This window comes from Medicago truncatula, chromosome 8, assembly GCF_003473485.1.
Source record: "Medicago truncatula cultivar Jemalong A17 chromosome 8, MtrunA17r5.0-ANR, whole genome shotgun sequence".
Lineage (NCBI taxonomy): Eukaryota > Viridiplantae > Streptophyta > Magnoliopsida > Fabales > Fabaceae > Medicago > Medicago truncatula.
In genome coordinates this window covers 12,265,129-12,279,161 of record NC_053049.1, presented here as the reverse complement: position 1 = coordinate 12,279,161, position 14,033 = coordinate 12,265,129, and the positions used below count along the sequence as shown (strand labels likewise).

The following is a 14,033-nucleotide window of genomic DNA, read 5'->3' as shown; positions in this document are numbered from 1 at the left end:
TGTAAACCCCTTTCACTCACAAGTCACAACATATAGGTTTTTGAGATATCTAGTATGCCATCAGAGCTGCAATTGCAACACAATCGCAACCTCAATTCCATTATATATTGCACATTCTATGTAAAATGCATTTAATTTTTCTCTCTAAGTTAAGTAACTGTGTGTAGCTTCAACAAGATTATGGCGCCACCGTGATATTTGCTAATCTCACCGGCAATCCAAACATGCATTGTTAGCTTATCATGGATGAGACAATAAGAACCAATCATCAAGTAGATCAAAATGTAAATGAAGGAACCATAAAAGGTCCAAAGTTAATAGAGTCCAATGAAATTAGAGGAACCTTCCTTTTGCCACAAAATCCATAAATTATCATATCATTAAAAAGAGTTTCAAGCACTGAGACATGCATAAATAAAAGTGAATCATACAGACAAAGCTGTCAACATTTCATGTAAGCATATTACAAATGCAGTCAATCACATTAATATAATACAACATTACTATAAATATCAAGAAAATGAAGAAGGAGAATATTTCAAAACCTCATTCTTTGTGATTTTTTGCCATCTTGTTAAATTTCATCATGGTCCACCAGGGAGTGAAAGCAGAGACTCTGTATACATGGCCACTTCAGATGCAATTGAATTCATTGCGAAATACTCTAACAGCTGTCCCTTATTATTATACTTCACCAATCCAAGACCAATATTACTAGTTCCAATAATATCACCACTTTTTGTAGAGTATACGGGGGAAAACCAAGGTATGTCATTGTCAATAGGAATTACAAGAGTCTTAGTCCAAGATGATTGTTGTTTGTATTCTTTCATCTCCCATATTTCAACTGTCCGATTATCAAAATTCATATTCCATAGACTGAGAAATTTTCCAAATACCCACAAACCATAATGCTCTGGACCATGGTCGTAATCATCTGGAAGAGGTATCTCTAACAATTTCCTTTCCATTAAATCAAAGACAACAATAACTTCCAATGGTATTTTATGATAAGGAGAAGCCAACCAATGAATAGCCCCATTAAAGAATGATCCTCCTGCTTTGCGATTAGCCGTGGCATTCAAATAAGTGATGTGAGGACCTTCAATTTCATTCCACTTATTATCTCTCAATGAGAAAAATTCTAAATACGATGAAGTTTTCACTAAGGTTGGATCATAGGACAATAAAACGACCAAGTAATCATCTCTTAATCCGTCATAACCAAAACCTAGAAGATGACGTGGATTATATGCAAGAAATTTGCAAGCAAAAGGAGACAATTTTATTTCTTTGTGAAATCTAGAGGATGGATTCCATACGTAGAGGTTTGTCAAACAATTCAATAATATAAACCCTCTGCACGAACCTTTAATTTCATAAAAAAAATAACCTTTTGGAAGTAGAAAACTATGGTCCAGCGAAACAGAATCATGGTTAATGGATGTTTCAAAATCTATAAAGCGAATTTCAGCAAGAGGTCGAGTTCTTGATATGGACACAATTTTTGCTGCGGAAACATCAACATGTGAATTTGCAAAGTGTGGATCAGAGATAAGAGATAACCATGACTTACAAATGCATTTGAAACATAAAAGAGACTTCACCGGCAACCTCAGCAGGATTTGAATGATTAATTCAGAAGGAAGATATAACGTCTCTTTCATCTTCGCCATGCGAGTGTAATTCTTCTCTGTGGTGTTCCAGGTGATGAACCTTAACTGTGTTGCGCGTAACCCTAGGGGATTCCAAGTGATGAAATGCATAGGTGAATAAATTAGTATTGTTTTTTAGAGGACGAGTTTACGATAGCACGAAACAACTCTTTCTTTTTTTCTTTTGTAAAGAAAGAGAAACAACTCTTTCTACCTACAACTCTAGATTTTTCTCCTTCATCCACCAGAAGGGGGTGATTCAGTTTTTCTCCTCTACCCCAATTGGTCATGTGTCCTAATATTGTTTCTTTTGATGATCTGATTTATTTATTTATTTTTTGTACCAAAAAATAATCTGATTTCTAGTTATTGCAATAACGGTTTACTAGGTTTGGCTTTAAAGTTTAAAGGTTAAATCATTGATAATGGGGAATATTGGGGTCTATGGTTACTTTTTACTATAGTAGTCAATTGCAAGTAGCGGCGCGTATCGACTGACCCTAAAAATTGTTGGAATAAAATGTGTTTAACATTGTCACCTTAAGTTTTGATGATAACAAAATATTAAAATGTCGATTGGATATGCTAATATTTTTTCAAGTGTGCATGACCATAGACAAAAATTTACAAGTCATTAATTTCAAGTATTGATTCTGAATGAACAAAAGAGAGCAATGGAATTTACAAAGGAAGCTTGTGTTGCAAGACAGCTGAGGACCATCAGAAGCTGACTGCCAAAAGCTGACGTCATCAGGCATATGAAGATCCTCAGAAGCTGAAGTTCATCAGAGTTTGAAGACTGGAAACTACAGTTAGTTAAAGTTTGTTATTCTGAAGACACATCATTGTAGAGGGAATAGAAGCCTGGAACAACAACTATTTCAGAAGAATTGGAAGGCATTGGATGCTTGTCCATTGAAGAGCGCAGGAAAATGACAAAGTACAGTTGTACAACCACAACTCCAATACCTTGGCTGGAATAGTACTATCTATAGTTGTGTCTACTCTGGTTGTTCTCCAAACATGGAATTAATTTGAAATTATTCTCTCCTAGGACAACAACCAAATCAAGCAACAAATCGTTGGTGATGATCAAGCTTCAACAACGACTCTTTTTGATGTGCTGACAATCATCAACGTATCTTTCACACCTCTATATAAAGGAGTGAAGACTTGAAGATTGTAAGAGACTCAAGAACAATTTTACAAGTGTCAAAACTCTGCTGAAATTGTTTTCACATCATAGTTCACTTAGAATTTCTTAGCATCTTTCATATTTTAGAAATTCTAGAGTCTTAAGAGTTTGTATCTGATTTGTATTGTGAACACCACTGATTGTATATCAAGTGTTCAACCTCAAACATGGTTCGATTGACTTTTAAAATAAAATCTGAACCAAATCAATGCGGTTTGGATTGGATCGGTTGATGCGGTTTTTTAGACAATTTTATTTTGTTTCCAACCGTTAAAATCAAATTAAAAAGCTAAAACACAACATATTTTCAGCAATGTTTTAAATTTTATCCAACATTACCATTATATTTTCATCGAACAATGTTCTAAACAACGTAGACCAAATTAAAACGTGCATAAAAAGTAATCATATTTTGTAAGAAATACAAAAGACTAAATTTTTCTTATCATTCTTTGAGAGTTCAAGTAGCACATAAATACATTTTTGATAGAAAAAGCAAAGAAAAAACTTAACAAGAAAAAAAATGTCATTTTATTAAAGTTTCCATTGAATTTCTATGAGTATTGGTCTAGGTGATATATATTTAATTAATGTTCTTCTTATATTGCGGTTTAGTGATCGGTTGGTAAAATCAAAACCGCAAACCGAACCAAACCATTAGTTTTAGTAAAAAAACGATTCGAATACATCCGAACCATATGCGGTTTTTTGCGGTTTCGGTTTGGATTGATTCGGTTTGCGGTTTTTCTTTTGGATTGGTTCGGTTTTGAACACTCATACCTTTCAGCATTTTTGGATGAATTTTTCTTTCTAAAAAATGCCCTGAATTTTCAATATAAATAACACATGTAACACAAATAGATAAGAGTTAATTTAAATATTAAAAAATGTAAGAAACGATATGAATATATATCTATAGAATCAGTTAGGTGTAAATAAAAACTTGGCAAAATTAGAGTCTGAACATGCGATCACTTCTTTCTCCGATTGGAAAACTTCTGAAGCGGTTTCTTGGTTTCTTCTCTGATGAATAAACTTTTTGTTTGTGTTTATTGATGCACGTAGACAACAACTACTACCTTCAAGTCTTGCTGATCTCTTAATTCCTTCAATATATCATGTTTTTTCGGTTTTAACAAATCTTCAACTTGTTTATCATTTTGGTGAAAATATCATGAGATTAATTCAATTTTATGAACAGAACGTAATTTAAAATTTAAATTCACTTTTTCTATTTGACACCCCTTTGCCCTTTTGCATTTTTGTTATCCTCGTATATGGGTATCATGATGCATGTGGTTACCACTGAATGTTTAATCGGAAATATCACATGGTTGTGAATTTTAATGGCGATTCCAAACAACCGTGTCTGTGACAAGATCCAATCGCAACCGCAAGTTTCCGATCTCAAAAAACAAGTTTGAGAAAGAGGAGAAAAGATATGTGTTTGCATGTATAAACTTTTAGAGTGAGGTGTATTATTCACCACAGGATTAAGTCATATGAGTGATTGAGATTTGGTGTAAGTCAAAAGACTTTCGGTGTCAACGGATTTATATATATATATATATATATATATATATATATATATATATATATATATAAAAGTATATTTATATTTATTTTTTTATTATCTTAATTATACCCTTAAACAATTTTTTTTATAATAAGGATTGTTGTTGATGTCATCAAAAATAGAATTTAGATTATATTTTTTGTTATATTGTTGGTGTTATTGAAATAGATAATCATGTTTAGTTTGATTTCTTATAACTAAAAAAACAACAAACATTTATATTTTTAGTTTTAATTAAATTCAAAATTTCATAAAAAAACATAGTTAATAATTTTCAAAGTCTTTTCGTTAGTATAAAATATTGTACACAATTCTATAAATAAATATGCAACGATTATATAATCCGAAATGCTTCAATATGGGTGTAAATGAGATAAACAATGTACTTTCCGTAGGGTGGTGGATATTTCGGATTATACAATCTGAAATAGTTCAGGACAATTTTTTTTGTGTGATCCTCATTGCACCAACAGTTTATGTGGTCCACAACGGCTATGAACATCTATAAATAAGAGTGCCTGTTATAAGCAATAAACCACACACAAGAAACCATGGAAATTTATGTCATTGATCCGAACACCAAGCTAGCTGCAGTTTACTACAATAGGGAAAACCACTTCATATGTTCAGGATTCGCACTGATGTCACCTTCTCCGGGTTAAATGATCAGCTGGATCAAATCAACCGTCAATTCAACCACAAAGACACAAGGAGGGTGGACGGTGTTGAGCATCGACCGACTCAACAGGAACTATGCGGTTCATCCGGATGAAGCACATGAACGACGAGGAAGTGAGAACCATGTTCATAGCATCAAAGTTTTACAACCATGACCGACTCAATAGGTAATGGATAATGAAAAAAAAAATTAAGGAATTGATTTCGAACAAATTCATAGCATCATCATTTTTACAAGCTAATTTATAATCATTATCAAAGTTTTTTTTTTTAATGGATTTTGATATTTCACCTGATGCTCTAAATCTAACTGTGCACGTTACCAACATGTGCAATCTATAGGTAACAATAATGTCTATGGAAGTACAGTCAATTGGACTTTTAACGTGTGGCCATTGCGAAGCTTCATGTTAACATACAGTGAAAGAGTTACGAGTGAAAACAAGGACAAGTAAAAGTAAGACAAAGGGTAGTGGTGGGGATATAATTTTGTACTCAGATGACAGATCCCATAGGGGAGATGTGATAGGTCTGAAAAAGAAAAAGCTATTCAACATTAACTCGAAAAAAGAAAGCGTGTTGTTACCAATATCATAAATCATGATATAAAAGTTCAAGATAATGTTATTGTAGGAGTGTGTATCTTCCACAACCAAAGCATAAACATTCAAAGATGGCTATGGCTTCTTCTTCTTCTTCTCCTCCTCTCAAAAAACACGATGTTTTTATCAGTTTTAGAGGGGAGGATACTCGCACCAATTTTACAAGCTTTCTTCATGCGGCTTTGTGTAAAAACCACATCGAAACCTACATAGACTATAGAATCGAAAAAGGAGAAGAGGTTTGGGAAGAACTAGAAAGAGCAATTAAAGCATCTGCTTTATTTTTGGTTGTGTTCTCAGAAAACTATGCATCTTCAACATGGTGTTTGAATGAACTCGTTGAAATAATGAAGTGCAAAAAAAATGACGAAGACAACGTTGTTGTTATTCCTGTGTTCTACCGTATAGAACCTTCACATGTCCGAAAGCAGACAGGGAGTTACCACACGGCGTTGGCGAAACAAAAGAAACAAGGCAAAGATAAGATTCAAAGGTGGAAGAATGCTCTCTTTGAAGTAGCCAATTTATCTGGCTTTGATTCAAGTACATATAGGTATTTTCTTTGCTTCTACTTTTGCAAATTCTAATGCTTAAGGATCATTCCCACCACTAAGTTACTTTTTTATTTTTTTATAAAAAAATTATGATATAAATGATGAATTGGAGCTTCCTCTTATACAGGGGAGAAAGATAAAAATGTTTTATTTTAATAAAGCTTAAATTACGGAGATTTTAAGTTATTTAATTGTAACAAATTTGTTTTAAGTTTTTTTTCGTATCGCTTAGATCTTTAAGTTAATTGATTGTAATAAGGTAGCTCTAAGTATTTTCTGTAACACTTAGGTTCTTTAATTTATTTAATTGTAACTTTTAGACCCCTAATATCTTACGTTTTCAAGATCTGAAATTCCGTTAATTTGTACAGTTAAATAACTTAAATGACCTAATTGGTACAAAAAAACACTTAAAAGGACCAACTTCTTAACAGTTCATTAACTTAAAGGACCTAAATAGTATGATTTTTTTTTAAAGGACCAATTTATTATAATTAAATGGGTTTGTTTAACATGTGCAGCATTGCACATGTTAAAACAACTAAGAGTATTAACTTTTTCTTGAAAAACAACAATTATTTATTCAAAAAATTTATATTTAATATTAAATGTACAAGTTCCAATATAAAGTTTCTATTTTAAACTTCTTATCATGTGCAAATTTGCACATGATAGAAAAACCTTAATTAAATAACTTAAGGGACCTTTGATGTAAGTTAGCCTTTTTTTTATATAGAAAAATACGCTTACAGCAGTTCATTAGCAATCAAATCGTTTATACAAAACCTTACATCATTATAAATATGGAAGCTAGGTGAAGAAGTAGCTGTCTCAGCTAACTCATGTGCAACTACATTCGCTTGCCTCATAATAAACTCCACACGAGAGATTGTTAAATGTGAGGACCAATAATTTCCCTTCCCGATCTAGACAAGCACTTACTACTCCGCTACTAATTCTAACAAATAAAATTTTATAACCAATTATTTTGTCAAAAAAAAAAGAAAAAAATTATCGACAAAAACGGATATAAAGTCCGCACTCTGGTTTACATAAAGAAAAAAAAGGATAAAAATGAAAATTATATGATTAGCATGACAAAAAATATCTAAAAAGATACAGCTTGAATTTTTTATGGAAGGATATGTAGTATTTTTCATGAGTTTAGTTTTTTATTTGTTACTTTTAAACTCTATACTTTTAACAAATCACATCCAATTATAAGTAGTTATGATCATACGAATATATTACATTTTTAAATGATTTGTTTCTTACAAATATAGGGATGATAATTTTTATTATTCTACTTGCTATTTCTTTCTTGGTTATAAAATGGATACAAATTTTCTTGAATTATATTGTATCCTCTAATTATTAACTAATTTATAGAATCCTTTTATACTCTAACATTTATCGTATTCTTATATTTTAGGACTGAATCTGACTTGATTGGAGACATCATCAAAGCAGTTCTCCAAAAATTGAATCAAAAGTATACAAATGAGCTTAGATGTTTGTTCATACCAGATGAAGACTATTCAAGCATTGAATCATTTTTAAAAGATGACTCAAGAGAAGTTAGAACTATTGGAATTTGGGGCATGGGAGGCATAGGAAAGACAACCCTTGCTGCTGCCATATTTCAGAAGGTATCTTCCAGATATGAAGGTAGTTGCTTCTTAGAAAATGTCACAGAAGAATCAAAGAGACATGGGCTCAGTTACACATACAACAGACTTCTTTCTAAGCTACTAGGGGAAGATCTTCATATTGAGACTCCTAAAGTAATATCATCTATGGTTATGAAAAGACTCAAACGCATGAAAGCTTTCATTGTACTAGATGATGTTCGTATTTTAGAACTTCTAAATAATTTGATTGGAGCAGGGCATGATTGCCTTGGAGCTGGTAGCAGAGTCATTGTGACAACCAGAGATAAGTATGTGTTGACGGGAGGAGGAATTGACGAAATTCATGAAGTTGAGAAAATGAATTCTCAAAACTCCATCAGGTTGTTTAGTTTGAATGCTTTCAACAAAATCCTTCCCAATGAAGGATATGAGGAGATATCAAACAATGTAGTTTCTTATACAGAAGGCAACCCTTTGGCTTTGAAAGTTCTGGGTTCATTTCTTCGTACAAAAAGTAAAAAAGAATGGAATAGTGCTTTAAACAAACTAAAGAAAATTCCCAATGCTGAAATTCAAAAGGTGTTGAGGTTAAGCTATGATGAATTAGATGATACAGAAAAAGATATATTTCTAGACATTGCATGTTTTTTCAAAGGTTGTGGAAGAAGCAGCAGAGTAACGAAAATATTAAATGTGTGTGATTTCTTTGCAGATATTGGAATAAGAAACCTTTTAAACAAGGCTCTTGTAACTATTACTTCAACCAATGACATACAGATGCATGACTTGTTACAAGAAATGGGTAGGCAAATTGTTCGTGAAGAATCTATCAAAAACCCTGGACAACGCAGTAGATTGTGGAATGCTAGTGAAATTTGTGATGTGTTGACAAACAATAATGTAAGAATGATATATACTTTGACTTGAAATCCAAAAAATAAAATAAAATATATATATATATAACTGCAACTTACCACAAAGTACTAACGTTGATTCTAATTTTCATTTATCAGGGGACTAGTGCAGTTGAAAGCATATGCTTAGATATGGATCAAATTACTCGCATAAATTTGAGCTCCAAAGCATTCACAAAAATGCCAAACCTAAGATTACTTGCTTTCAAATACCACAATCGAGATGTTAAGGGAATTAATTATGTGCATCTCCCAGAGGGCCTCGATTTTTTGCCTAATAACTTAAGAAGTTTTGAATGGAGTGCATATCCATTAAATTATCTACCATCAAATTTTTCTCCATGGAATCTTGTTGAACTTCACCTTCCATATAGCAACCTGGAAAAACTTTGGAACGGAACACAGGTATGATGTATCTGTTATGTTCTTGTTTATCTATTAATAAGAGAAATGCGAAATCTATTTCAATAAATATTGAATATTTCCAATATTAGGAAAAATCATATGCTAACTTATTCTTCCATTATATATTGTTACAGAATTTGCCGAGTTTAGAGAGAATTGACCTTCGTTGGTCTGCACACTTAATAGAGTGTCCAAAATTTTCCAATGCCCCAAATCTTTATGGTATAGATCTTGGAAATTGTGAAAGCATCTCTCATGTTGACCCATCTATTTTCAATCTCCCAAAGCTTGAATGGTTAGATGTGAGTGGATGTAAGTCACTTGAGAGCCTCTACAGCAGCACTCGTTCACAATCTCAGGCGAGCCTTTTAGCAGACCGTTGTTACAATCTCCAAGAGTTCATATCAATGCCCCAAAACAATAATGATCCTTCCATAACCACAACCTGGATATATTTTTCTTCTCACATCTCTGAGAGTCTTGTGGATCTTCCAGAAAACTTTGCATACAATATCGAATTTTCTGGCTCAACGATGAATGAGCAAGACACTTTTACCACCTTGCATAAAGTACTCCCAAGCCCTTGCTTCAGGTATGTTAAAAGTTTAACTTTTTATGATTGTAACAATATATCTGAAATCCCAGACAGCATCTCCTTGCTATCATTATTGGAGTCTTTATATCTAATTGGCTGTCCTATCATAAGCTTACCTGAAAGCATTAATTGTCTTCCAAGACTCATGTTTCTTGAAGCTCGTTATTGTAAAATGCTTCAATCTATACCTTCTCTTCCACAATCAATTCAGTGGTTCTATGTTTGGTACTGTAAATCTCTTCATAATGTGTTGAATTCAACAAATCAACAAACCAAAAAACACCAAAATAAGTCTACTTTTCTCCTCCCTAACTGCATAGAATTGGACCGACATTCATTTGTTTCCATTTTGAAAGATGCCATTGCAAGGATTGAACTTGGAGCAAAACCACTACTACCAGCAGATGTATTAGAAAACAAGGAAGAAGCAGCTTCAGATAATAATGATGATGATGGTTACAATGATTTACATGATGACTCTTATATTTGGGACACTTTAATAAAAGGTAAGATTTGCTACATGTTACCAGCTGGAAATTTTAAAAATGGAGACTGGTTCCATTACCATTCTACACAAACTTTGGTGTCTATTGAACTTCCTCCTAGTGATCATTTGGGTTTCATTTTCTACTTGGTTTTTTCTCAAGTTTGCATTGGAGATGGTGCAAGTCTTGGATGTGATTGCTACTTAGAAACCACTTGCGGTGAATGTATTAGTATAAAAAGTTTCTTTCTACGTGAAAGTGTTATGTTTAATCCTTTTTTTTCAATTACCATAAGGTCGGATCATTTGTTTTTATGGTATGATAAACAATGTTGCGAGCAAATAATGGAAGCAATCAAAGAAATAAAAGCCAATGACATGAGTGCCATTCACAATCCAAAACTTACATTTAAATTCTTCGCTGCTCGTACTGAAGAAAATATGGAAGCAGCGATAAAAGAGTGTGGTTTTCGATGGATATATTCCTCAGAAGGTCAAGTTGTCGAGGAAGAAGAAGGATGTGAATCTGAGACAAGTAAGGAAACTCACACAGTGGAGGGTTCTAAATCTGATGAGCAAGAAGAAACAGTTCCACCAGCAATGAATTTTCAGCAAAGTGTCTATGGAACTCTTCCCAATCTGGAAACAGCAGAAACAGAAGACTTAAGGTATCTTAGGGAAAATTGCTTGTTATTAAAAATAGATAGTGGATTAATTACTTCGCACTTTTTCAAATTTTTCAATAACACATTAATAATTGAAATCACTAACTTGAAATTATGTTTGAAAATTTGAACAGGGGTGTACTTGAAGAACTCTTGCATATTGGATTTGGCGGAGACCTCATGTTATAAAATTCTGTTGCAGCTTATGTAAAGACATGCAGGCAATAATTGAACCGATTGAACTAGTTGAATCATGACTTAGATGTCTCATCGATTCAATTTCTAGTCGGTTTTTCTTTTTCTAATGTTATAAGCAATTGTTAGGCTTATGTCATCTCTATAAGTTGGTTTCAGCTTATGTTCTTCAGCTCTCAATAATAGCTTATGAAAAGAATGTAAATGTGAGCTTTGGATTGTAACTGGTGCTGTTCACGTCACTTATGGCTTTCGTTTGTTCAATTGTATTCATTATCTGTTTCCATTTTCGTGGATCATACCAAAAAACCAAATTATCTGACATCAGGTTGAATGAAGTATCGTTATTCGACTAGGATAGGTCGTGTGAAGAACAAACTTCTATGTTTTGACAAGTTTGACTTTTGTTGGACTATGGACTAATAATATAGGCCGACTATATGATGAACAAATTCATGATTATCGATCGGAATTTCGAAAGAAATTTTGCAGGAAAGTTTAGAATATTATAAAAATCTCTCCCAAAAATATTAGAATTATCTAACAAAACATGAATTAAATATATATTTATAACCGGAAAAAACATAAAAATTAACATTTAATTTATTTATTGGAAAAAAATTAATGCAAGAGAAACATGAAAGATAGATCATTGTTTCAACCTTTTTTATCCTTAAAATAAATTTAAAATTAGCTAAGGAATACCTGATTAACATAGGAGAATCAAAACCATGTCAGGTAGCCTTTTATAATGAATAAATGGGGTTCTTTCAAAAACAAAAAGATGAATAATGGGGTGTGGTTCAAACCCTAGTCGTTGCATATATTATGTACAATATCTTTATCAACTGAGCTACACTCGAATCAACATCATGCGAAGAAACTCACATCATCCAAGTCAATACCATACAACAGCAAAATACCTACAAATAATATGATAAAATTAAAATGTCCATAGTACATATGCCTCCAAATCAGCAACGGTGACACCCAAATCATTGATGGAATAGTCGATTTTTCAATAGAAACCAAATGAAAACAACAACAAAACGGAAAACCAAACAACATTGCGCAAGACGATGAACTCTACGCTGCACCGACGAAATCATGAAGGAGAAAAAACTAGAGCTATGTGAAAAACACTTATTTAGATTGAAATAGAGAAAAAGATAAATAGAGTGATTTCGGGTCAAAAGTTGACCCAAAACCACCTCTCAATAAAGACAATGAAAGAGATAACCTAGAGGAAAAACTAAAGTCGGCTTGTTAGCAACATAGATGCAACGCTTAGTATCACCAAGATTTTTTTGATAAAATATATTAATTTTTTTTTTGGTGTTTTGGATTTGTTAAAAAACAGGGGATTGAATTAAGACAACTTATTTTATCTTTATTGGATTTAAAAACTGGTCATGAGTTTGAACAACCCATAGAGCAAAGAACTAGACAAAAGCATAAATCTTTGTTGAGATTTACTTTTTCCACGCTATGCCTTTCCTCGCGCGCTCTATTTTTTTTTTCCAATTTTATCCCTGGTCCGAAATTAGTTTTTCGAAATTGTTAGAATATTGCAGATTTATCCGGATTTAAGAATCCGAAATGATCTTTTTTCCATAACTCTTCAATTTTAAGCTTTAAAATTCGTAAAATAAAATGCAATTAATCAAAGTGATAAATGATTTTGACCCTTAAATACGTTCGATTTCTTGCTCTTACGTTAGAAAAAAGAAATTGATTGGAAGGTCAGAACACACTTTGTGTGTCCCACAAGTTCCCCAATAGAGATAATTAATCATCGGTAACACGGTGGAAATTTTGTACCAATAACATGGTAATTTAAAAAAAAAAAAAAGATTATATAGATAAGTACATTTGTTAAGAAGTAAAAAAAAAAAGGAAGTATATGATAAGTTTTATGTATAAAAATCAATTTCTAGAGTTTCAAAATGTTGAATGCATCATTTTTAATTTTTCTTTTAAGATAGATAGACGAAATGAAAATAATTATTAGACACTGAAAAAAAGACGAGGAATTGAGGTTTGAATAAACATTGATCACGATGTCTAACCTAACAATTTCAATTAAAAACTCCTTTTTTGAACTTTTTAACATGTGCATTTACATTTTCCTTAAAAAAAATTCTATGAATGAATTCATATAGATTATTTTTCCTTTCTCATAAGTTGTTTCAGAAATTCTAGACTACTTCAAATCTAGATTGAATATACTTTCTAAGACTACTTCAAATCTCGATTGAGTTAGTGGTCTAGTGTAAAAGAATAAAAATACTTTAGGTTTAAAAAACAATGATATAAAAATACTTTAGTGGTCTAGTGTAAAAGAATAAAAATATTTTAGGTTGAAAAATACTTTAGGTTTTAAATAATAGCAACTACTAAAAAACAATAATAGCAACTTGAGATCCTTAAACAATACTTCTGATAAAAAACTTGGCAATGGTCCATTTCTTACAAGCTCAAGGAATGTCCTAAAAATATAATAACAAATAAAAAGTCAAGTAAATGTTTATTTAAACCACTTGTATGTAATCCAATGATTAAAGCTTGGAGTTGACTAATGGAAGTGGAGATTGAGAAGGATAAAATAACCAAATTGTGGATAAAAGATTCTTCACTTTTCCATGTTTCTAAAATGCCTGGTCACAAAATGTGTAGTTGACAATAAAAAGACCCACCAGAGCTCAATTTTAGGAAATGGTAAGCTGGCCATGTTATAGAAGGTAGCATGAGTAACAGACCCGACCATGGGGAGGTGCAAACAACTCTATAGAGTTGGGCCTCCCCTATTTTGTGGTCCAAAATATATATTTTTTTAATATATAATGCATTGAAATTTTAATATATAGACATAGCATAGAAACAT

The 14,033-nt window shown here is 32.2% G+C and overlaps 2 protein-coding genes across 3 annotated transcripts; one reads left to right on the top strand and one right to left on the bottom strand.

The window, feature by feature from the left end:
* Nucleotides 1-551: 551 nt before the first annotated feature.
* LOC11441393 (F-box/kelch-repeat protein At3g23880) lies at nt 552-1,918 on the bottom strand. Its single transcript, XM_039829641.1, has one exon. It carries the CDS (start codon nt 1,764-1,766, stop codon nt 585-587), a length of 1,182 nt encoding a protein of 393 aa, XP_039685575.1. The 5' UTR covers nt 1,767-1,918; the 3' UTR covers nt 552-584.
* Nucleotides 1,919-5,683: 3,765 nt separating this feature from the next.
* On the top strand, nt 5,684-11,476 carry LOC25502327 (disease resistance protein RUN1). 2 transcript variants are annotated; one of them, XM_024772714.2, is made up of 5 exons: nt 5,684-6,259; nt 7,693-8,791; nt 8,905-9,210; nt 9,345-9,802; nt 10,162-10,314. In XM_024772714.2, the coding sequence occupies exons 1-5, from the start codon at nt 5,778-5,780 to the stop codon at nt 10,178-10,180; spliced, it is 2,364 nt and encodes a 787-aa protein (XP_024628482.1). In that variant the 5' UTR covers nt 5,684-5,777; the 3' UTR covers nt 10,181-10,314. The 2 variants fall into 2 exon arrangements, with proteins under 2 accessions (XP_024628482.1, XP_024628480.1); XM_024772712.2 differs by adding an exon at nt 11,089-11,476 and having other exon boundaries at nt 5,687-6,259; nt 9,345-10,957.
* The last annotated feature ends 2,557 nt before the right edge of the window (nt 11,477-14,033 follow it).